General features: G+C 43.5%; 1 protein-coding gene across 2 annotated transcripts in view; it reads right to left on the bottom strand.

The window, feature by feature from the left end:
- The window catches only part of NCBP1 (nuclear cap binding protein subunit 1), a 32626-nt gene extending 10617 nt beyond the window's left edge, over positions 1-22009 (bottom strand). The window contains exons 1-15 of one of the 2 annotated variants that reach the window (XM_035140991.3): positions 21717-22009; positions 14348-14436; positions 14135-14235; positions 12810-12966; positions 11893-12000; positions 10379-10500; positions 9646-9715; positions 8828-9043; positions 7291-7388; positions 6171-6234; positions 5055-5165; positions 4168-4232; positions 2574-2636; positions 1094-1168; positions 301-404 (exon numbers count right to left, since the gene is read on the bottom strand). In XM_035140991.3, coding sequence (XP_034996882.1) covers positions 301-404; positions 1094-1168; positions 2574-2636; positions 4168-4232; positions 5055-5165; positions 6171-6234; positions 7291-7388; positions 8828-9043; positions 9646-9715; positions 10379-10500; positions 11893-12000; positions 12810-12966; positions 14135-14235; positions 14348-14436; positions 21717-21750 — 1477 coding nt within the window. In that variant the 5' untranslated portion in view covers positions 21751-22009. Of the gene's footprint in view, positions 1-300; positions 405-1093; positions 1169-2573; positions 2637-4167; positions 4233-5054; positions 5166-6170; positions 6235-7290; positions 7389-8827; positions 9044-9645; positions 9716-10378; positions 10501-11892; positions 12001-12809; positions 12967-14105; positions 14236-14347; positions 14437-21716 lie in introns of both variants that reach the window. The other variant, XM_035140992.3, reaches the window with a different exon arrangement.
- Between the last annotated feature and the right edge of the window lie 3764 nt (positions 22010-25773).

The raw sequence follows: 25773 nt of genomic DNA, 5'->3' as shown, positions 1-25773 counted from the left end.
TTAGTATAACAAAACAAACAGTGCTTAAGAATTTCCTAGTTCTCTTGTAATCCTTACAACATTCCATCATTATTCTCATACTGCAGATGAAGGTTGTAGCTGAGAGAGCTGCTTGGTCAAGAACACCAGGTGAGTCTATGGCAGGGGCCAAATTAGAACCAGGACCCCTCCTCAATTCATAGCTCAGCCTCTCACTCACTAGACTACACCAGCCCCCCAAAGACGGACTCAACAAAGCTAGTCCAACTATTTAAAAATAAAAAGGAAACACTGCAGCAAGTGCATAGCCTATATACATACTGTTGCTTTCATCTCCGTATTTATAAATACATGCTGGATTAGCAGGAGTTAGGACTGAAAAAGTAGCAGGAACAATATCCACTATTCGTTGGTGGTAGGAAAGCCTAGAAGAGATTTTGCAAAAGATGAAGAAGTGATACTCCTATCATATGATACAGGGCTTTGGAAAAAACCCAACCAAGCCTGAACCCTTACTCAGTCTCAGTGAATGCAGATTGTAAATCTAGATATGGCAAAATCAAAGTCTATGCTTTACACTGAAACAGGAAAGGAATAGCCCAAACTACAATTATGCCCCTAGCACCCAGCTCCTGAACATATTTACACAGAAGTCAGCTCCACTGATCTGAAAAGAAGTTACTTCCCAGTAACTATTTAGGATCATTTATTTGTATGCTCAATTGCTTTCCATTTCGTTAAATTTGTTTTTGTTGTTTGATCACTAGACATTACAAAACAAGGAATTAAACTGAGGGATATGAACTTGGAGAGAGAATTTTAAAATTCATTCAAAAGCACTATTTTTATTTACTGAATTTTCTCCCAGCAGAATACTTCCAGCTACTGTTCTCCTCCTGTTAGTGAGACAAATACCATCCAGATGATGTCTTAACTCATAATGGATAAGTGACCTATTCCTGGACAAACATACAAAGACTAAGCAAATACTATTGATTTGAAATGGGAGGTGATATTATTTCTTCCGCACTTTAGCAACGGCATTAAGTTGGAAAAATAGGCTATATCTACCTTGAATAATACCCCTTTTGCAATTCTGATGCCTCATACTCACCTCATACATTTTTCCAAAACTTCTCTTATGAATTTAGGTCTGGGTTTGTCAAGGTCCTCAGAAAGACAATCTGACCTATGGTTGGAACAAAATTGTGCAATTGCCATTACCCAGAAAAGCATATATAGGCTTATTTGTCTAATATGCACTGATTTAGGAAGCTTCAATCTTCACTGTTGTGCTTCTTTGGCTCTCTGCCGTGTCAGAGCCACTAGGAAGCAAATTCATACAGTACTGGGGGGTACAGTTTAAGGCAGCAAAGCTTACATAATTTCACATAATGACATTTTAAACCACATATATATGTGGGCTACCTAGTCTTGCACAGAAATCATTGAAAATATATCACATTTGTAATGTGACATTTGCAGAACTTAGCACCATTTGCATATTTCAATAATAATAATTAATAATAATTTTTTATTTATACCCCCCCCTTTCAGGGTTCAGAAACCTGGGCTCAGGGCGGCTAACAACAAATTTAAAACACTTAATTGTAATACAACTTAAATGCAGCATAAAATACAGTATAAAAGCATGAATAACAATAAAATTCAAAGTTCAAAAATCAATTTGTGAGAAATCCATCCAATAAACATTTAGATGGTCACCAGGGCTAGCTGGCTAAATTAGTCCTACTTGGGCCAGCAAGCAGGCCAGGGGAGAATTAGCTGTGGGGTCCCAGAGCAGGAAATCTTCATAAAAAGGGGAGGGGGGAAGAGAAGGGAAATAAAATATCAGGCTGAGTTAAAATTAAAGGCTAGGTGGAATAGCTCTGTCTTACAGGCCCGGGGGAAGGAGGCTATATCCTGTAGGGCCCTAGTCCCATGGGACAGAGCATTCCACCAGGTCGGAGCCATCACTGAAAAGGCCCTGGCGGAGGACAGTCTGACTTCCTTACGGCCCGGGCCCTCTAAACTATGGTTATTCATGGACCTTAAGGTCCTCTGCAGGGCATACCAGGAGAGGTGGTCCCGTAAATATGAGGGCCCTAAGCCACAAAGGGCTTTAAAGGTCAAAACCAGCACCTTGAACCTGACCCAATACTCCACCGGGAGCCAGTGCAACTGGTAAAGCACTGGGGGAATATGCTCCCATGGCAGGGACCCCGTGAGGAGCCTCGCTGCATCATTCTGCACCTGCTGGAGTTTAGCCCTGCGTAGAGCGAATTACAGTAGTCAAGCCTGGAGGTGACCGTTGCATGGATCACTGTGGCCAGATCGGGGCAGGACAGGTAAGGGACCAACCGCTTAAGGCAGCAAAGATGGAAAAATGTTGCCTTAACTGATGCTGTAACCTGCGCCTCCATGGAAAGGGAGGCGTCAAGGATTACACCCAAACTCTTAACAGAAGGCACTTGCACTAATTGGGCCCCCCGCAAGAGAAGGGAGTTGGTCCCTCATCCAGAAGGAGGTAATAAGAATCACTGAAAAATTACAAAAAGTATATTAGTTGGGAAACTAATAAGAAATAAACTTACCAGTCTTCCCAGGTCCAAAGGAATTGAAAATTATTCAAATGGTGGGAAAACCAATTAATGAACCTTCATGAAAAAAGAAGTAAACTTTCACTAACTCCCAGATGACCAAACCACAGCCATTCACAGTGACATTATATACACTACAGTATATCCTAGCCCAGGCATCCCCAAACTTCGGCCCTCCAGATGTTTTGGACTACAATTTCCATCTTCCCCGACCACTGGCCCTGTTAGCTAGGGATCATGAGAGTTGTAGGCTAAAACATCTGGAGGGCCGCAGTTTGGGGATGCCTGTCCTAGCCATTACAAGGAATGCCACAACCCATTTTGTTGAAATGGATTCCTGGAGATACTGGTTATGAAGCTCAAGTAAATACAGAACTCTTAATAAATTAAGATTAAGGTGCAGAATGCCCAAAGCTGTCAGATAACTGGATCTTCTGCAAGGCTATCTATCTCTAATTATCTTTGAACAAGCTAATTACAGTCATACCTCTTGTTGTGTTTGCTTCACATTGTGGCTTTTCAGGTTGTGAATGCGGTAAACCCGGAAGTGTATACTTCCAGGTTTCGTCCCCCACACAGAAGCGTTCTGCACGCTTCACGCATGTGTGGAAGTGTTCTGTGCGCTTCACGCATGCGCAGAAGCGCTCTATCGGCTCCGCACTTACGCAGAAGCACCGCTCTAGTTGCAGACTTTTCGGGGTGCAAACGGCACCCCAGAATGGATCGTGTCTGCAACTAGAGGTACCACTGTAGTTCAGATATGGAAGCTTCAGATAATAGTTTTGTATGTAATACTCGAAGTGTATTTTCAGATGCTCCTGGCTCCTCTTCCAAGCCAAGATGTACTTGGCTACCCCCACTCAACCAAGAGACGCTCTTTTATAATTACTGTGACCATAAAACAGGGAACAACAGTTATACATTTATTCAGTTCAAATGAGCTGATGCCAGAGAAACCTGCCTGTCATCAATCACACATCTCAAAAATGGAGTTAACTTTTTATCAGCAAAAAACATGGCTCTGCACAGACTTCGTTGAGTTTCAGGCCTAGTGAGCAGAGCGGCTCATTCCCTGCGGCCTTCCTCCATGAAAATCAGTTGTCAAGACTGAAAGTCCCTGCCTTCTCACAGCTGCCTTAAGTCCCCTGTTCTCCAGTGCAAGCAATCAGAGAAGGCATCAGCATGCAGCCAATTTCTCCTCTGCCCTTTTCATGCCTATTCTGGTTCTGGGAGTCGGTTAGAGGGGAGACACCTGTAACTCTTCACCAGTCTGACTCATCTCTGCCTCTTGGCCTCCCTCTTTCCACTCTCCTCCTCCTCCTTCAGTTTCTGGCTGATTCTGGACTTCCCCCTGCCAGACTCTCCCAGCTCACTATGCCCTGTTACCTCTTCAGCTCCCAACACCTCTTCTTCCCAGTCTTCCCCCTCTGACCACTCACTGTTGTCCCTCCACCCCACCCCAGGTTCTGAGCCTTCTTCCCTTGGCTGATTCCTCCCACCATTCCTCTGCCTCCAACCGCTCCATGACATCTGATGAAAACTGCTTCCCAAACTTCTTGGAAATCGAACGGTAAGTGCACTTACTTACCTGTCTATGCAAGTAGTGTTCATTGTATCCAAGCGCATGTACAGCATTTCTGTGGCTTGCGCAAGCTGCAAGATTCCATTTAAGGAATAATATGGACGAACCTTTAACTCTCTCTCTGTTAAGAGAGAAACCGCGTGTGCCCAAACCTAGAGTGCTAGGCTACTGAATCAGACTCAAATCAAATACAGTGGAACCTCGGTTCTCGAACATCTTGGTTGACGAATGTTTGGGAATGCAAATGCTGAAAACCCAGAAGTAAATGCTTCTGTTTTTGCACGCACCTTGGAAGTCGAACGACTTCCGCTTTGTTTTTCAATTTTCTCAACTGAATTTGCCGACAGCCCTTTGCGCCTTGGTTGTCGAACGTTTCGGAAGTCGAACGGTCTTCTGGAACAGATTACGTTCGACAAGGAGGTTCCACTCTATCTTGGATTTAGACACTTTAAGAGGCAGTGCAATATTTCATTTGCCATGTAGAATTATTAGAATCATAGAATCGGAAGAGACCACAAGGGCCATCCAGTCCAACCCCCTGCCAAGCAGGAAACACCATCAAAGCTTTCTTGACATATGCCTGTCAAGCCTCTGCTTAAAGACCTCCAAAGAAGGAGAAAATTGTTATTTTAATTCAGTACCTGCCCTTCACCCTAAGGCCTCAGAGCAGGCTACAACCATTAAGCTTCTGAGTAGCCTTCCTATTTTTGCCTGATGAATAAGATTGGTTACCAATGAAAACATTTTTAGTCACAACCTTCATTTCAGCGATTACTCAAAATAACCTGCGTCTGCAACCAACCGACTTCTAATATAGCTGTGAACAGTAATACATAATGCATTAACATTAAAATGTGCTAACTGATATCAGAGTTGTTGAGAAGAAAGGATACAACTTGGGGTAAGGAGCCAGGCTGAAGTTTGCAAAGTTCAATAAGGAGTGTTGTGTACATGACCTCAGTGTGTGGTGGAATAGGAAGCTGAAACAGCTCAGCAAAGATTACCTGGGGGGGGGGGGAACATGACACAGATACAATGAATATACAGATACAATGTATACCTGTCTTATCTGAACTGATATTGGCAGGTATTATTAGTATTAAGTCTGGCAACTGTTGGGGTATAGTGGTGAAATGACCCGTCATATGCTCTAACAACAACAGCAATAACAATTCATTGATATGCCGCCCATCTGACTGGGGTGCCCTAGCCACTCGCGGCGGCTTCCAGCAAATTAAAATATCAAACACAGTAAAACATCAAACATTAAAAACTTCTCGACACAGGGCTGCCTTCAGATGTCTTCTAAAAACCAGATAGTTGTTTATTTCCTTAACATTTGATGGTAGGGTGCCACTACCGAGAAGGCCCTTTGCTTTGTTCCCTGTAGCCTCACTTCTCGCAATGAGGGAACTGCCAGAAGGCCCTTGGAGCTGGACCTCAGTGTGTGGACTGAACAATGGGGGTGGAGACGCTCCTTCAGGTATACTGGGCCAAGACCGTTTAGGGCTTTAAAGGTCAGCACCAACAAATATGCACAAACTTGCATATTTATTAAATTTATTTCCTGTCTTTCTTCCAAGGTCTAATGCCCCCATTTTATCTTCATTACTTCCCTGTGAGGCAAATTAGGCTGAGCGAGAGGGACCAACCCCAAGGGCACCTAATAAGCTGGATGGCTGAGCTGGGGCTTGAAATTAGCCTTAGGTCAATTGCTCTAACCACTACCCTCAGCATTTATATATTCTATAAGTTGCCCAGTGTGGCTGGAGAAACCCAGCCAGATGGACGGGGTGTAAATAAAACAACAACAATTTAGCCAGATATAGCTCATCAGTATTTAACATATTTATTTATATATGAGGTTTGACACAGATTCAATCTGCTTTTCTGCATAGTTGGGGCTTTTTTGGCAAACGAGTTTGGGTAAATTATAATAGAGTTTACAGCATAGGAAGTAAAGGCATTTTGAAAGAGGAAAAAGATAAATACGATAAAGAGATGCATACCTCAACTATGTGGTAGTTCAGGGGGATCTTGTTATTCCCTGGGTAGCTCAGTAACTGAGCAGCACTAGAGGAAAAGGCAGACTCAGTGATTCAAAGAATGCAAATACAGAAAAGGGTCAGTTAGGAAGCAAACTGAAGCCTTGCTAAAGAACAGACTGTCAGTTAGGTGCATGTGTATCAATTCACATGGCACTAAAGGACAGTAAGACTCATAAGCATAGCAAAAGGACTATGCAAACTGAAGATGGCTCCAAGAATCTGTATATATCTCCTCAAAACCCACCATAAGCTTTTGATTGACTAGAATGAGAGATCCACGTGTCATTATTACAGAAACTGCAAGAACAGAGGTCTGGATTTTGAAAGCATTGTTTGGTGAACTTATTGTCAAGACACAATTTGATAAAGAGCATTTCGCGCTCAAGTACAGCAGCAATTCTCTTTGCATTTAATTTCAAAGCCACTTCACTCTTATGATGCAGCAGGACTTTGCTAAGAACGTAGCCTCGATTTACGTGCTACAGAAAGGAGGACATTTTCCGATGCTTTTGAAGCATTTTCCTGAGAGAATGGAAAGTGGCAGAAAGCAAAAGTTGGATTCGTGCCGCGGCAAGGCTTTGCCAAGACTGTACTGGGGGAGGGGGTAGTTTCCCCCGATGCTGCGTAGAGTTTGCAGACATGCAAAGCACAGTTTGATGCTGTGCCAGAGGCCAACAGCCACTGTGTGTGTTCGGCAGGAAAGATACCTTTTTTCCCTTTATCAGATAACAGATCTGATTTTTATCAAAGGTTTGTAATATACTGCACTTGCAAAAGGGCTGGCTTAGGCAGTGGCAAGGGGTTGTGTGGAGACACTGTGAAATATAACTTTTCCAGATCAGTGCAATTTGCAGAAATTTGATGCACATGCAGCTGAAGAGTTTCTTTGAGGTTTTCACAGCAGGAATTGGATAAAGAGGCAAGCTGCTTTTTAAATGAATTGGTGAATTACAGCCATCCTCACCTCACGAGCAAATATGCTCTTTAGCCACACTTCTCAGAAAACAGTACTGTCAGGTAGGTAGAAAACAAAGGTCTTTTTATCTCCTAATGGTTGCCCTGCATGAAAAGTAACTCCTACCATGTCTTCCTTTCTTTCCAGTGTGACTTAATAATGCAGTGAAGATTTTCCTCTATCACAAATCTTTCAGCGGAATGACTGCCAGGCATAACAGGACCCTGATGAAGGAATTAAGAAATGGCAGAAGGGATATAACATAAAAGTCCATTTGAAACAAAATAAATAGCAAAGTTTGGCTGCATTACTAGCACTATAGCTTTGACAATAGTTATAATACAATACAATTTATTGTTTCTAGGGAATTTAACATTTGCAAGCAATTTCAAAATGCTAAAAAGTATTTTTCCCCATAATAAAATTTGCTGCTGTTAAAAACAGGTCAGGATTCAAAGAACTGTGAACTCAGTTCCATGACCTCAAGGGAACTTTAGATTCTTTATTCTTTTGTGAGTAGCCCCCTATGTCCTCCCCTATGTCCTACGAAAAGCAACTTTTGAAACAAAAGTCTCAAAAATATATTTGTTTGTCATGAGCAGGGTGGGACAGGTTATGCCCTAAAGAAATCACTTGACTACTGCAAGCCTCTAGTGTTGGTCTAAACAACTCTTAGTTGAAAACTGTCCAGGACCCAAAGAAACCGCAAAAATCAAATTTTTAGAAGGGAGAGAAGACAATACTTTGTATCCTCATTATAAAGTGTCTCTCTCATAGTCAGGGACTGCAATGAATTAAATTAAGCCCCCCCTCCCCAATTTAAACTGGAAGCACACTTCATGCTTGCAAATAATTAATAATAATTTACTTGTACCCTGTCCATCTGAATGCGTTGCCGCAACCACACTAGTTGGCTTCCAGCAGAATACCAGACACAACAAAACACCAGACATTAAAAGCTTCCCGATACAGGGCTACCTTCAGAAGTCTACGGAAAGTTGTTGATCTCTTTGACATCTGCTGGGAGGGCATTCCACAGGGCAGGCACAACTACTGAGAAGGCCCTCTGCCTGGTTCCCTGTAACTACACTTCTCGCAATGAGGGAACCGCTAGGCGGCCCTCAAGGAGCTGAATGGTGGGGATGGAGATGTTCAGATATTCAGGGCTGAAGCCATTTAGGGCTTTAAAGATCAACACCAACACTCTGAATTGTCCTGGGAAATGCAATGGGAGCCAATGTAGATCCTTTAAGACCGGTTTCATATGGTCTCAGCGGCCACTCCCAGTCACCAGTCTAGTTGCCACATTCTGGATTAGTTGTAGTTTCAGAGTCACCTTCAAAGGTAGCCCCACATAGAGTGCATTGCATAATCCAAGCAGGAGATAACAAGGGTATGTCCCACTCTGGTGAGAGAGTCTGCGGGCAGGTAGGATCTCAGCTGGCATACCAGAGGGAACTGGATACAGAATTTACTTGCGCCTCCATGGACAGCTGTGAGTCCAGAATGAACCCAAGGCTGTGCACCTGGTCCTTTAGTTACCCCATTCAGGACCAGGGAGCCCCACACACCTGTTCGCCCCGTCCCCTAGAAACAGTGCTTCTGTCTTGTTGTGATTCAGCCTCAATCCGTTAACCACTATCCGTACGTACACACAACTCACCTCGGGATCATCAGTGTAGTCAAACATTCTGAAGATAACTCTTGGCATCGGGTAAACGGAGTCTTCGGTGTGAGGTGGCGGAGTGAAAGGAGGCAGATTGTGCTGTAGTGCCTCACAGAGCACATTGTCAAAAGCAAGGTATGGCCTTGGGATGTGCCTTTCTTGCCAGCGGTCTTTCTTCAGCTTCTGAACCTGAGCCCACAGGCAATCCAAGTACTGAAAAACAAAAGTGCCCATCATGCAGGAAGATGCCCGCTGTCAACAGAATGGCATTTCTTCTTCCATCCACTCCATTGCCCGACTTGGAAGCCAACTCTCCATCCATCCCCGCAAACATCCTTTTGCCCTCTGCTGCTGTTAGTGCCTGTAGGGCTTCAGAACTAGTTTGACTGTAACTCCCATCAGGCTCAGCCAACACAGTCAATGTTCAGGGGTGATGGGACTTGTAGTCTGGCAACATCTAGAGTGCCACGGTTTAGCCCCCATCCCCTTGATCTAAAGAACCACATAAGTAAGTTATGACTTGGATTTGAAAACAGCAGCCCACAGTGCCACACGACAAATCTTTTTTACAAAACAAAACAAAACTGAGAACTTTATTAGAGGCATACGGGTGCCAACTTTTCTCGTTGCCAGATAAAAACATTTTTTTATTTTTCCAGGGTTTATAATGTATTAACTTTAAAAATGCGCTCAATTAGTATTTCATCATGGACTTTTAAACCACCATGGAAGCTCTACAAAGGACAATATATTTTAAATAAAATAATTCAGATATATGCGGTGACATGTACTCAAGACTCCACACTATGTTTTACCTCTTCTTGAGGATGTGGTTTATCAGCAGACCAAACTTGTAGCATTGGTACGTGAATCTTTTGACGCCGTCTGAAATAGAGTGAGAGGAAATATAAAAGTTACTCAAATAAGCAAGCATGATTGATAGAGGGGTGGGGCTTGTTGCCAGAGTATGGTTAGATATGCATTTTCAATTATCCAGTTTCTTTTTCTTTTTTGTGTGAGTTTATGGGGATTTTGAAAAGAAAGTCAAAAGTCAAGACCTAAGAGCACACACTTTTAAAGTTACATGATAACCATGATGACTCAGCGCAACTCAAAAAACAAAATCTAATAAAGTTCTAGGGCCTGGGTTCCCAAACTGTGGTCCGTGAGCTTCGTTCAGGTGGCCTACGATGAGTCTGTGGATTTGTCTTTGAGGACATGGTACTGAACCCAGTTCCTAACCATCTGGGTTGCTGTTACTGTTTTAAGTGTTTTGTCCGGGGTTCAGGAAGCAGAGAGCCTGCTTCTTAGCTCTTTCTTCTTCTGAATCTTGGTGCAGTCTGGTAATCTTCTGTCCCAGACTGGTTGGACATAAGTAGTGATGACAGTTGTAGTACTTTGCACAGCAATGTGTCCTGTGTTTCCCCTGCCCCTCTTGGGAGTAGGGGGAGGAGGAGGAGGGCACGGACAGAGCCTGCGAGAAAGCAAATACTTTTTTTCTACTCTGCTATCTAATAAGGCAAAGCAGATTGGTTACTGTTCTCTTACTTCAGGTAGTTTTCAACCTGGGACAAGATGCGGTCCATCTCAGCATCCTTCTTCTCATACAACTCCTTCCCCACCCAAGGTAAGGATGAGAGAAAAGCATACACATACCAGTCACAGCGTACCTGTGGCAAACAGAAGTGATGATAATGTTCAGGTGCATAAAAGGAACAAGGGTAAGGGGCTTGTATTCTGATATAATGCTTCAAGCTCAAATCATCATCAAGGAGGAGGAGGAGGAGTTTGGACTTGATATCCTGCCTTTCACTCCCCTTAAGGAGTCTCAAAGCGGCTAACAATCTCCTTTCCCTTCCTCCCCCACAACAAACACTCTGTGAGGTGAGTGAGGCTGAGAGACTTCAGAGAAGTGTGACTAGCCCAAAGTCACCCAGCAGCTGCATGTGGAAGAGCGGGGAAGCGAACCCGGTTCACCAGATTACGAGTCCACCGCTCTTAACCACTACACCACACTGGCTCTCTAAAACACAACAGGCCAATTTGCTTACATCTATAAACAGCTGTCTAAATATATGTAACTAGACTACTAAACGAAGAGGGCAAATTCTCAAAAGTTGTTCATGTGTTATACTGTGGTTGCATAAGCATTTATTTAAGTTCTACTTTAATTGACCACATCTTTCCTCCAATTTTATTTAGGATGTACCCTCACTTTCCCTAGATCACCCGAGGCTTGGAAAACGCCCAATCTTGCCAGCAGTTGGCAGAAACCACCCCACAGATCTAGATATTTTAAATACTGAGTCTAAAACTATACCAATATGAAAACAGCTGCAGAAAATATGCAGAAGATGAACAAGCCAGAGAACAGAAAGGCCACATAGCTCAGTGACAGAGCACATACCATAATGCTGTAGAGATGTCAGCGGGTGTGTGCAAGATGATCTAGTCTAGAAGAAAGCAATTGGTGCGCCCACCCACCCCCCCACAACCCAAATCCAGCACCCTGGTGTTATTTGGTCTCCTAAGGCAAAGTTTAATATGAATAAACAGAGTTTCTGGTAGTGGCACTAGCAGGCTGTTGTGGTGATAAGTATGGGTTCTCTGATCATGTTGTTGTTGTTGTTGTTGTTGTTGTTGTTGTTGTTGTTGTTGTTGTTGTTGTTGTTGTGACCAGGCCTCCTAAAGGGGAAATTCCTATCCCTGACAATTTGACATTTCAGTGTCTGTTTTATTCAAGGAGCTTCAAATCCCAAACCTGAATTAGGGTTGGCTCTAGCAGGTTAGAATTATAGATCCTTCAAGAACCCTGATGGAAAGTTTCTGACTGTGCTGCGGCATTCTTTTTCTCAGGCTTCCTCAACTTCGGCCCTTCAGATGTTTTGAGACTACAGTTCCCAGCATCCCTGACTACTGGTCCTGCTAGCTAGGGATCATGGGAGTTGCAGGCCAAAAACATCTGGAGGGCAGGGTTGAGGAAGCCTGTTTCTTTCTTCTTCCAAAAGGCAGGTATCTTAAAAGCAAAATCATCTATGGAAAAAAAGAATGTCTTTGCTTACCTGAGGTACATCCTCCTCCTGAGTCACAGCAACGAAATTTTCAAACATGGCTACCATTGATGGGGCAGCTATTACATGACAATTCACAAGATCAGACAGAAAACGGACCTAGAGAAAGAGAAGGGGGAGCTGGGAGTTTACTTGTGGTGAGAATGGAATCTGCTTTGGGATCCTGTGTTCCCTCCCTCAGCCGACAGAGAAAAGCAGGCTCTCCCAAAAGGTCAGAGTCCCACTGGGACTGCACTACCTTCTGCCCTTGGTGAGGGAGCAGGAGAGGAAAGCACACGAGACCAAGACCCAACCTTATCATCGACTGGAATCCCTTAGAAAGGCAGCAGCAAGACAGAAAACAAAAAAGCTTCACCTGTGAGTTGTAAATTACAGTCATACCTTGGATCCCGAACGCCTTGTGAGTTGAACATTTTGGCTCCCAAACGCCGCAAACCCAGAAGTTTGTGTTCCGGTTTGTGAACATTCTTTGGAAGCCGAACGTCTGATGTAGCTTCCGATTGGCTGCAGGAAGCTCCTGCAGCCAATCAGAAGCCACGCCTTGGTTGTTGAACGTTTTTGGAAGTCGAACAGACTTCTGGAACAGATTCCGTTTGACAACCAAGGTACGGCTGTATTAAAAAGACGCAGTGAATAAGAAAAAAAATCTACCTGCTGAATCTTAATCCTTTGTGTGCCATCAGTGTAATGAGGATGCTCTCTGAACGAGCACTAAAATCACACATGCCATGCCACTAGCACTGTAGTAAAGCTACAAATAGATGGTCATGTGTGGGTTTGGATGGGTGCATTGGGGAGGAAACGAGATTGAGTTTTCCACAACTGCACCCTGCAAGATGAAAGGTAAGCCCTTCAGATTCACTGGAAAGGAAACTAAATAAAGGCTGTAAGATGTAAAAGGAACTTACTAAAACCACAGCTTCATTATACATGTTGACCTTGAAACACTCTTTGAGTTGACGTATCATGGCTTCTACAAACTCTCCGCCAAAATTGTAGTTCCTTGCATTCAGCAGGCCGACTAGAGTCGTGTAAACCGTCAGCTTTATGGGTAACAAACGTGCACTGATTTTTCCCCATTGAGGAGGAGACACAAACATCAGGCATTAATTCAGACTGCAAACATTGTGTTATCATTCTTCAACATGGCAAATTCAAACCCTTAGGTGGGATACAAGTATTTTTTGAACTCAAGAATCTATATCCTAGAACAAAGTGAGAAAAGGCTCTGCTCGGATTTGACTTATTTTTGAAACTAGAATAAAATACATATACATTATGCAACATAATCTTCTGTGATTTTCCCTCTTAGGGTGAAATTCAACATAGCACTAAGGAGATCATACCACCAGCGCAAGTATTTCTGCTTGCCCAATGGAATGATTTCCTCACTCCTCTCCCTACATATTATTATTTTTTTGGGAGGGGGGAATCTCCCGGCCCTCCAGAGCAGATTTGGGGGAGGAAGCTCCTTTGCAATGTCAGGAGTCCTCGTGCCATCTTCCGCTAGCAGAACGGGGCAGTTGAGTCCGGCCTTTAGTTCAGCTCCACTGTAGAGTAGCAGTGTCTCTCCTTGTATTGCAGGGCACTGGTTGAAAAGAACAGAAGAAACAGGAGGAAGAGCAGGAGGCAAAGTTCTTATACTTTCCTGGAGCTCCTTGAAATATCTCCCAGCAATATGGAACTACAAAACATGCCTCAGTTGATTGCTGCAGTCAACAGACGAACTGTGGCATTTGCATTGCGGTGTATGTGGCTAAATGATCAGCCATAGCACTCCAGAAAGCACGCATATACACACAGGGCAATACAGTGAAAAAAAGTACCAACACACTACTGCTCACCTCACCATCGCCACCCATTGCCAACAAACCACCTCACAATTATTTGGCAAGATTGCATGTGGTGCACTTTAAATTAAAACCTGAGGTCCTTTTCCCCATTTCTGACCATGAACCGTACGCATATTTACTCAGAAAGGCTAGTCAATGATTATCAGCTCAAAAACCTGCTGCCTAAGGTGAACAGACTATTCATTTTACTCAGATTGTTCATTTCCTCCCTTAGATTTTCTCTCAGTTTCAAGGTCTAAGACAGAAAACATCTAAGACAGAAAATTAATGACAAACACACACACACACACAAATATACAACGTAACCTTATGAATGTTTAAAAGCATTTAGTGTAGGTAATACATTATCACCTGGATCCATAAATCTTTTGCATACATACACTGTACAAAGGATTCTTAGTATCTTGCTTTTGTAGTTTGGTAAATCTGCCTCCAAGACCCCAGCCAGGCCTTCCAAGTTACTCTCCAAAGAAGAAGTACTCTGAGAGGATTAGAAGAAGAACTCTGTGTAAAGGTATTTGCACTGCAGTACACAATTTAAAAGCTTTTAAAATCGCACATGCAAAACAGTATAAAGCTACAGCCCATCATACCTTTTCTCCCACTCTGCATATTAAGGATTCCAGCCTCTCTTCAATTTCAGATGGCTCAGATGTTCTCCTCCTCTTGTGTGGCTGCCCTCCTGTTTCAATGAGATAAAGCATAGAAGAACTCAGCCCACAAATAACTTCCATGCCGATGCTTCCTCCATCTCTTGAGAAAGCCGGTCTTTTTGGCACCTTTGGTCGGCAGAGAGAAGTCTGCTCAATCTGCCAGGGCAGTGGGGGCTGTATCAAGACTTGGGCCAATAGGGGTGGCACCCCACACAGGGGAGCGACCTTAGGGAAAGGCAAGGGCCATAACATCATTTTCTCTGGGGATAACCTTGCTCTAATTCTTTCAAATACTGTTTTTTAACGTGTGTTTTTTTAAATTTGGGGTTTTTGTTGTTGTTTTTTAATTAAAGGACGTAAAATGTGGCTGGGAAGAGTGGAGCTGGGGAGAGCAGTGGGGAACCCAATCAGTGGTTCTGGGAAAGGGGAGGTATGGTGTGGGGGCAGGCTAGGCCTGGTAAGGGGCACATGGGCAGGCAGTTGGTGATTGTGCTGTGTGCCAACCCTCCCTCCAACCTGGGAAACTGTGATTGTCCTATCATCCAGCCATCGAGTCTGTGCCTGCTTCTGCTGCTGAATGCCAGATTGGCTTTGAAGAAGGCCTCCCTCATCCATGATCTGATTGTGGATGGAGACGGCAGATTTCGTCTGCATCACTGAGACCTAAGTGAGCAGGGTGGAGTTGGTCTTATCCAGCTTTGCCCATCTGGGTACTCAGGACACCATCGGGGCAGACTTGAGGGTCAGGGAGGGGGAGTTGCGATAGTCTAGATCAGGGGTGGCCACTTCCCAAGAGACTCTGATATACTCACAGAGTTAAAAACTGGGAGTGATCTACCCCCTTTGGGGGGATTCAGGTCAAAGCTGTTGAGTTTTTTAAGGAAGGGAAGCCCTGTTTTGGGGGGTTTAGGTCAAACTTGTTGAGCTTCTTTTAGGAGGGAGGTAGGCCCATTTTTGTTTAGGGCTTCAGGTCATAGTTCAGCTTTTTTTAGGGAGGAGGAAAATTTGGGGTGAGCTTTTTAAGGGGTGCCAGTGATCTAGCAGTGATCTACCACAGACATCCAGTGATCTACTGGTAGATCACAATCTACCCTCTGTCCAGTTGAGTGAGGGCCCAGAGTGCCTGTCCCTGATGTTGGCCAATTCTGGTCTACTGGCTGCCTTGCTGTCCAACAGTCCCCCTGCCTGAGCTGACAGAGTTGGTCATGGAGGCAGTATTGAGGAATCCCAGACTGCTGCTGTTGGGGGTCATCCATGCCGAAGCAGTTACCTCTGGGGTGCCTCAGGATTTCATGGCTGCCATGCCAATCACGTGGTAGGTCACACTCTGGACTGTGTTTTCTCAAATGAGAAGGGAAAGGGTGATCCAAGAGTGGGGGGATATTGACACCAGTCCTTTGCCATGACCAGATTCACTTCCTGTTAAGATTTAGGCTCTCAGTGTCTCTACAGGTGGGAGACCTGTAAGGATGGATGGACCTATGAGGCTGATGGATCCAACTGGATTCCAAGTGGCCCTGGGGGATTTGCTAGCTGGTATGACTGGTGTTCCTGTTGAAGCCCTGGACGACATGTGGAAAATCTGGATGGCTTGAGGCATTGACACACTCGCCCCGAGCGCTCTCTCCTGTTTTGTGGAGCCCGCTTGGCTCCCCCAGTATACTCCAGAGCTTAGGGCGAGGAAACAAGCTGGGAGACAGCTAGAACGTGAGCAGGGAAAAACTTGGGTCAAATGCAATCAAACATGGGTAAGGGCTTGTCCTCAAGCAGTGAAGGGAGAAAAGGTGGCATACTCTGCTGCCTTCATTACAAAGCTTTTTGTAATGGGCCTCTTACAGGGCCTCTTACAGTCTGGCCTGAAGGAAGCGGCAGAACCGATGGTATCTCACTGTGACTTGTTTGCTAAGCATTTTGAGAATAAAATCGCTTGCATCCACTGGAATATTGAATCCACTCAAGGGGTATCCAGAGCATTGCTAGAAACTCAGGTTTGGAAGCTAGGCACCAAACTGCACCTTAAACCTAAGTTATGATCGCCACAATGGAATGTCTATTTGCCAGGGGGTTGGACCAGATGACCCTTGGGGGTCCTTTCCAGTGCTACAATTCTATGATCTCAGCTACATTACTTGACTGCAGCTTGTTCTTACAATAATTCACTTGTCCCAGTGTGCAAGGAGGAGAAACACACACAGTGGAAATGGAATCAACTATGGACCAAGCAGACGTTTTTAAACTGTGGTCTGTGAGATTCATTTGGGTGGCCTGTGGACAAGCTGCAGCATAGTCAAATGTATCTGTATTCAGCCCTGCACTTACTTTCCTTGATGTGATGATAGAGAACTGTGTGCGAGTCAGCTGGCTCAATGGAGATGTCAGCCGCCAACCTGGCAACCAAAAATCTCCACGTAGTCGCAGTTGGACCCACACCAGTAAGCAAAAACATGCCTGGTGAATTTCGAACTCTGGTCCATAGCACTGTCTGGTCCTGTTGTGTTGGATGAGTTTCAGTCGGTAAGGCTTGAGGACATGGACAAGGTACTTGGATCGGTCAAGGCAACTACATACACTCTGGACCCTTGGCTGATAAAACTAGCAAAGAGGGAGAGGGCAGCTGGCTGGGCCAAGGAGGTGATTAATGCCTCCCCCACAATGCCACTGAAAAGTCGCTTTCTTCCCTCCCCATTGTTCTGAGTGTCCTGTGAGTGGAACTCCACCCACATGATGTTCCTGCTGGCAGAAAGAAACGCAGGATCCAAGCCATTATTTATACGGCACCTGGAATTTTCTAGTTGCTGTCCTAAGATTAAAAGCATCAAACGCTCTGGCCACAGGCTTACAACTTAACAGACATGATACAAAAAGAGGAAGATCAAGCAGAACAAGCCAATTCAGACAAAAACTCTTTGCAGATATAAAATGTTTAATGCCTATGTGGAGAAGTTCTGGGAGAGGAGCAGCAGTCGTAGCTAAGCTGATGTGAGTGGGCCATGCTGCTTCTGACCCTGCCAGGAGGAAAGCAAGACAAAAAAAAAAAACCCATTCCCCATTGAGAATATAGCAGGGCTCATTTTAAAGATGTGAAAGTACTTGAAGGAAAAGAGAGTAAGCAATCAACCTTGTATTTCCAAAGGTCAAGGAGCTAAACAAGGCATGCAAAACTGAAATGCATGTATATGAACCAATCATTTTGCATCACCAATTGGAAGTGAAAATTTCGCTGTCAACATAGTTTTAGACTACCCCCCTCATTGCACTTGCATAGTAGTACTCAAATGACTTAATAGGTGGCACAGGTCTAAATTACAACACAATCCTAACCATGTCCTAATTAATTCAGCGGGGCTTACTCCCAGGCAAGCAAGGTTTGGATTGCAGTCTAGGTTTAAGTGGCTCTTAAATTGACGGCTGATCTGTAAATAGCAACAATCTTAACGGGTGATGGCAAAGAACAGCAAGAAACTGTTCCACGAACAAAGCTTATCAGCATCTTTTAACAAGAAGATTAGTTAAGGGAAGGAAAGCTATCCAACAGATAGAGAAACATAATATTCTTATTTTGCTTACAAATTCTGAATCTAAAGGAAGAAACACTGAACAACACCAGAATAACCCTACATTTAGATGAAGGCCTCTAGAGCAGTTTCCCACCTAGTTACCCTCCATAAATCCTTCCATATTGACCTATCTACCTCTGGAGCACCTTCTAGGCCTAGGGTAAAGTTCAGCTTGAACTGGCTCTGAGTGAGGCCTGTTCCATACAACTACTGCATCCGTGCAAACTAACTGGGCCCAACACTGCAAGCAGCTTTGCACTTACAGGGAAAAATAATAATGTGAAAGTTTGTTTGCCCTAATATTTTTGTGCAAGAAATGATGATAGGCTGTCTCCACAGACCAGGTTGAAATAATTTGTTCTAGACTCTTAAGTTCACAGAGAACCAATAGGCTAGCTTTAGAGAAGAACTTTTATTTGCTATGCCAAAAACACATGAAGGGGAGCTGAAATTAACACACTGGTGCATGGTGACAACCCGTTGCATCTGACTTGTGTCTCAAACTTTCCCAGGACATTGCTCTACCCCCCATGCCTAGAACAGCAAGGCTGCTATGGTGACAACCTTTTGAGAGGGGTGTTTCCAGCTACCCCACCTTGCTCCCTTGCCCTTGGAAGGCTTGCAAGTGGCTGCAGGAGACTGTAGGAGAGGGACTGTGAGGGGTATTTCTAGCAAAACTGTGAAGCTCCCTTGCTATTTTTGTTATATGATGCTGTTTATTGTTTATGTAATCTTTATTGAAATGTGTTTTTGGCATGCTATATTTGCTATTGTTTCACTGTGCTATTATTAAATTGTTTTTGTAGTGTTTGTTTGAAATGCATTCCTATTTTCCTTGCTGTATGCTGCTTTGAGCACTGTTCTTTTGTATGTGGAAAAGCGATATACAAATAAAATGAATGAACATGATACAGGAATTGGACAGGCCGGGAATTGCTGATTTACATTTGTAGTCCACTATTCCTTTGAGCACCACAGATTTTATATCTGCTAAATAGATATAATAATCTGCTAAAATTGGTAAAAAGAAAGCTTCACACCAGCTCCAGAGTTAACCTCAACATAACCTTTTAAACCTTGTGTTTTTAACATAGAACAATCATTCACAGATAGTCTTGCTTATTTGGTAGTGGTCAAATCAGATCTTGAATCTGCAACTAGGAATTACAGTACTGTAGTTTAAGAGGAGTTATTCCAGAAAACAGCTATAAAAATGAGAATACACCACAACAGGAAAAGTTAAAGGAACAAAATTTGTTTTGGTGTCAAGAACAACAGGCTTAGAAAAAAAGTAATTTTGAGGGTTTAAAAAAAGTATGCTGAGTGATCCTCTTAGACCAGGGATGGGAAGCCTCCAGGCCATGGGTCAAATTCAATTTGGCTTGCAGGACTGTTTTCCCCAAATCATGCCCACCTGTGGCTGTGGTGTCAGCTGTGGGGCAGAGAAGAAAGGGGGCTGGCTGCATTGTCTGCATGGTCAAGTTGTGTCAGGTGACTGATAGGTGAGTGGCCCCACCTACCCATCAATTTTGGGCTGCACACCCAATCAGGTTCCCCACCCATTTTTGATCATGACAAAGTTCAAACAAAGGAGAAAAGTTTTTAAATACAAATAAAGGATCTTTGGACAAATCCAGCACCCAATGTGTTGCCATTTAGCCTCTCAGCTACCAACAGCAGAGTGGGGTGGGAGGAGTATGGAGGAGTGATATTGATGCAAAATGAACAGCAGCTGGTCATTTTAGAGAGCAAGAGATTGGGATCTGTTTTCTTTCTTAATGTGACCCAATGGCATAAACACCTGAAACTTGTGGTCAGCAGCTAACTACAGTTGTATCTGGGTTATCGAACGGCTTAGTTGCCAAAGAAATCGGCTCCCAAACACTGCAAACCCGGAAGTAAGTGTTCCGGTCTGTGAATGTATTTCGGAAACCGAACTTCCAACGCAGCTTCCGCTTGAGTGCAGGAAGCTCCTGCAGCCAATCGGAAGCCATGCCTTGGTTTTTGAATGTTTTCGGGTGTCAAACGGACTCCTGGAGTGGATTAAGTTCGAGAACCAAGGTACTGCTTTTTATTGTTCAACTAAAGAATGCCTGACAAGTCTGACAGATTGCAAAGGTGCTTTGAACACCTCAGTTACTTTGCCAAATACCTTCTGCTTTCAGCTCTCAAAATTAAAAGAAAGACAAGAAAATCAGACACTCTCTTTTCAAAGCTCAACATTAAACTCCATTTCTTCCTTCTATGGAAACCCCACCACCAAACCCTGTATTCATACAAAACTTCACACCATTCCTTATACCACTCCTTCCTCCTCCTCACACTGAATGAGGACAAGCCAAGGCTTATTGACCTGCTAATGGATTATCTTATTACTTAACAATGGTACCTTCCATGATATCTACCTTATGTTCCAATGACATGGAAGAGGAGGGAGCTGCTACTACACAATATGTGACACAGTGCTAGGACACCAATGAAACACAAATTGTAACTACAGTTAGTTTTCATATACTTGATAACACAACTTGATTACTCTTTACTTGGCTGCCAGTAAATTGTGCAAACTCTCTGCATAAAAAAGTACTTCATTTGAGTTAGCAACAGATGGCATGGAAATCGTCTGTGAAGACCATATTAGAAAATGGTCACTTTATTCTACAATCAGCAAACAATGAAAATGCACATGAACTGGGACAAAGAGGGTCTTGGCCCAGGGTTGGTACCTATAGGCAGGAACTGGGCAGCCACAACACTCCCAGCAAAAGCCTAAATAGCATTTCCACCCATTAAACAAACCACACATCTACTGCATTTCTTCCCTGTCCTCCGAATCCCTTTTCGTCAAATATATACATTAGTATTCTTTCTTTGGTTGGAATTGTTCATTCGACAGAGCACAAGACTCTTAATCTCAGGGTCCTGGGTTTCGAGACCCATGTTGGGCAAAATATTGCAGGGAGTTGGACTAGAAGACCCTAGTCATCTCTTCCAACTCTATGATTCTATGCTGGAACTAAGGTATCTTTAGACTTAACAACACATACCATAATCATACGGGGGGGGGGGCTCAGTCACAGTCTCCGCTAAATAAATCTACACCAGGGTTTCCCAAACTTGTGTCTCGTGCTGTTTTTAGACTACAACTCCCGTCATCCCTGCAAGGATGATGGGAATTGTGGTCCACAAACAGTGGTGCACCCAAGTTTGGGAAAAACCTGACCTCCACACCCCTTAAACCCTGTGGTCCTGTGGGATCGTAGTTCACAGGCTCTCTCAGGTGGGCATCAAAAGAAGCCCTTTCCCTCAGCACCTGGCAAAGTGCTGCCAGCCAGAGCAAACATAACTGGGCTGGCAAAATGCTGCCAGCCAGAGCAGACATAACTGGGCTGGCAAAGCGCTGCCAGCCAGAGCAGACATAACTAGGCTTGGCAGGGGCCGGAGGATTGACAGAACTCGGTCTGTGGCGCCTTCCTGTGCAAGTTCAATTTAATAAAATAAATTTTTATACGCACGGTGGTGGTGTTGTGTGTGTGTTTTTTTTTAAAGTTCGCGTGCAGGAAGGCGCGCGCCAAGGCTGCCGTTGTTCCCCGTGCACTGCGCGTCTACATGAAGCACGTGCACCAAGGGGGGTGGTCGGGTGGGGGCGCAGGTCGGTGGGTCTCTCCCCCGGCGGGTCACCTGTGGGGCCAGGGAGAGGGAAGACGCGGCCACCCCCGGACCCTGCCCGTCCGCGCTCCCCGCTCGCTCACCATCGTTCTCGTCGCTGTGCCGCCTGCGCGACATGGCCCGGCTCCCGCCTCGCGAGCGGCGTCCAGGCGCAGGGAAGGGTCTGCCGAGGGCGTCCCGCGAGCTTGCAACCGCCGCTCTCTCGCCGGAGGCCTCGGCCGCTGCCGCCGCACAACGCCCGCCCGCTGAGAAACCGCGCGCGGAGAGCTCTGTCCTCCGTGCCTGCCTCCCTCCCTCCCTTCCGGTAGCCGCTCGCAGGCTTCTTCCGGTAGCCGCAGACTGTGGGCGAACCAACTCAGCTCTGAGGTGAAGGGGGCGGGACAGGAAGCGAACCGGCAGCTCTTCCGGGGCAGCCAGGAGTAAGGGAAGGTCTGCAAAGTGCGGCCTTCCTCGGAAACGAACGAAACGCGCAGAACCGGTGGTTTTTTGTTTTTTTTAATGTCAGCCTTCTTTGGACTCATGTTCCATGTTTTCATTCATATTGCAGTTTTAATTATTATTTTATTTGGAATCGTGTTTCATTTTTTAAATTCATATTGCAATTTTAATTATTTTTCTTTCGAATCATGTTCCATTTTTAAATTCATATAGCAATTTTAATTAATTTTCTTTGGAATCATGTTTCATTTTTTAAGTTCGTACTGTAGTTTATTATCTTTCTCTGGAATCATGTTTTGTTTTTTAAATCCATATTGCAATTTTCATTATTATATTTCTTTGCAATCATATTTCATTTCTTAATTCATATTGCAATTTTCATTATTATTTTCATTTGCAATCAGGTTTCATATTTTAATCCATATTACAATTGTAAGTTATTTTTCTTGGAATCATGTTTCATATTATTATTATTATTGGGAATCATGTTTCATTTAAAAAATATTATTTATAAATAATCCTTCACCCTGTGATGCAGCGGGTGGCATTTTGCTGCTATTTGCTTTTTAAAGAAGGCAAACATTTTGGTGTAGGCTGCAAAATCAGAGCATACTGGCGAGGTGGTCTAAATCCAGCAGCAGCTATCTCCAGGTTTGGTCTTGAACTCACACCAAGGCTGCGCTCTTATCATGGAATCATAGAGTTGGAAGGGACCCCAAGGGTCATCTAGTCCAACCCCCTGCAATGCAGAAATCTTTGGCCCAATGTGGGCCTCTAACCCACAACCCTGAGATGAAGAGTCTCATGCTTTACCAACTAAGCTATCTCTCACACAGTTACCTGGGAGCATCACATTGAACTTTATAGGACTTAACAGGACGTAGAACCACAGAATTGTTGAGTTAGAGGGGATCCCAGGGGGCATACAGTAAAACCTGCAAAGCAGTAGGATTGTTCTGTACTAGAGCAAGAGCATCACTGGTCAAACTAAATTACTCTGGTGGATTTTCTTGTTATAAATAATGAGAAATGGCACATTACTGTCCAAAAATTTTAAAAATCCCAGCGTGCTGCGGTCAAGGATCCAGGCCCAGGGTATGACTATGCAAATAAGAGTAGACTTGAGTGTCCCCATGTTTGTGCCACTACAAATCATATACAGTACACACATCTCCAGGCAAATATCTTTTATGAGGTGGCAGTGAACTGTGTCTGCTTTCACTTTTTCCTTACCGTACTTTGTGTAATACCCAGCCCAATTAAGCTTGCTCACTATATTGTGGACATTTTGTTTCGGTCTAATACTGGTATTACTCAAGTGTGGATTTCAGAATTTTCTTTGGATTATGCAAATTCAGTTTATAAAAAAGTAGACATGGTTAAGATTGCGCTATAATTCATATTGTGCCTGCTCTTCGTGTATTTTTTCTCTTGATTTGACACTATGTTATACACACACACTGCTTTTTTTTCTAGAAAAATAGGTGCCGGTATTCACCATGAAGTTGTTACAGTAACTTTTTAACAACAAAAAGAGGTGCCAGTAATGTGTAACATTTAGTATCCCCTAAAAAAAGGACACTCTTTCTCTCTCTGTGTGTGTATACTGTACAGTATATATACAAATTACTGAACGTTGAGATTGCATTAAAAAAAGATAGGCTATATTTTCACTTGTCAGCTTTATTGGGTTTGGTGAACTATTTCAAATATATTTGTTAATTAAAGATGTTAAAATCAAAACAATTTTAAAATAAATATATATTTATTCTTAAAGAGACAAGCACAACAAAATTTAGTATTCAGGTGTTCACAAATATAGCTTAAAATAACAGAAGACGACTCCTGGGGGGGAAATCCATCAGGATTCTTTCATCCATTCATCTATACAAAATTTAAAGCAATATATGTGAACTGATAACCTCAAAATTAAAATTAATAATTAAGACTCCACAATTGGTTTAAAAAAATCATTTGAAATACACTTGATTTCATTTTCTATTAATCCAAAAATTACAAAACAAACCATTTATTACACATTGGAAGCATAATTTCTTATTTGAAGTATGTGGTTTGTTTTTCTAACATTTTGCTGCAGGTGCTGCTTAACAATATCAATATGGAAATAGTTACAGGTAGGTAGCCATGTTGGTCTGGCGTAGTCAAAACAAAATAAAAAAATTCCTTCCCGTAGCACCTTAGAGACCAACTAAGTTTGGTATGAGCTTTTGTGTGCGTGCACACTTTTTCAGATACACTGAAACAGAAGTCACCAGACCTTTATATATAGTGAGAGGGTGGGGAGGGGTATTACTCAGAAGGGTGTTGGGAATGGGTGATTGACTGATAGGTGTGAAAACCCGTTGATGACTGTTAACAACTGCAATTGGTCTTACAGGACAAAACAAGGGGTGAGATGGCTAAAGATAGCTTTATCATGTATACATAATGAGATAAGAATCCAATGTCTTTATTCAGACCAGGTCTCTCCATGGTTTTAAGTTTGGTGATAAGTTGCAGTTCAGCAACTTCTCTTTCCAGTCTATTTCTGAAATTCTTTTGTAATAAGACAGTTACTTTGAGATCTTGTATAGAATGTCCTGGGAGATTGAAGAGATTGAATAATATGGAAAAACTCCGTAAAACTGGCCAAATCTATTATCAGGCAAAACCCGTCTCATAGGAAACTGGAAAAATATTCTTTTGAGGTGGATTTTGCCTGATGATGAGCAAATTGCATTTCTCTGACCGGCTTCACACTACTCTGCTGTTAACTGAAAGTTTTACCGAGTTTCTGCGCATCGCAAAATGTCTGCATCATTTTAACAGGTGAGACCTGCAGCGTCCAAACTAGTGCTTCTATCTAATGGACAATCCTGTTGTGTTTCTGTATTGTCTGCGATTGAGTGGAGACTAGCCAGAATCACCCACTCCCAAGAGGCCGGCATCTGCATGAGTTTTAGCCTCTGCTGTGGGCTTGTCTCCTTCCAAGCAGACGCCCCCAAGAACAGTAATTCATGCAGAATCATAGAATTGTAGAGTTGGAAGGGACCCCAAGGATCATCTAGTCCAACCGCCTGCAATGCAAGATTGTGCAGGTCAGGGCTGGATTTAGGTTTGATGAGGCCCTAAGCTACCGAAGGTAATGGAGCCCTTTATATCTCCAGCTGTCCTTTGTCAACAACAAATGGTTGCTGTTTTTTGTTGTTGTTGAATATATGCTATATGGTAATTTATGGACCTAATAGGTATCTCAAGCCATTTGCACATGTTGCCCTGCAACCAGTCCATGCAGAATGTAGGCACCCTATATGTAGAAATGAGCAAAGCAGTGATATTTTAGGGAGCAGGCTAGCAGGCAGTGCCCATTACAGTGGTACCTTGGCTTACAACCATGATCCGTTCCGGAGGTCCGTTTGTAAACCAAAACAGGTTGTAACCCAAGGCATGCTTTCACCAATGGGGCCTCCCAAAAAAATTTGTTCGAAATGCAAAAAAAAAAAAAAGGGTTGTAATAAAAAAAAAAGAGTTGCAAACAGGGACACCCACTTCCGGGTTTGACATGTTTGTAATGCAAAATGTATGCAAACCAAGACGTATGCAAACCAATATCTTATATTTTGGAAATGTACATCCAGTGTTTTTTTTCCTTTAATTTTTTTGGGGGGGGCCCCAAAGAGACTTGGGCCCTAAACTATAGCT

The sequence above is a fragment of the Zootoca vivipara genome, chromosome 15, assembly GCF_965207765.1.
Source record: "Zootoca vivipara chromosome 15, rZooViv2.hap1.1, whole genome shotgun sequence".
Taxonomy (NCBI): Eukaryota; Metazoa; Chordata; class Lepidosauria; order Squamata; family Lacertidae; genus Zootoca; species Zootoca vivipara.
This window is presented reverse-complemented; position numbering and strand designations above follow the sequence as displayed.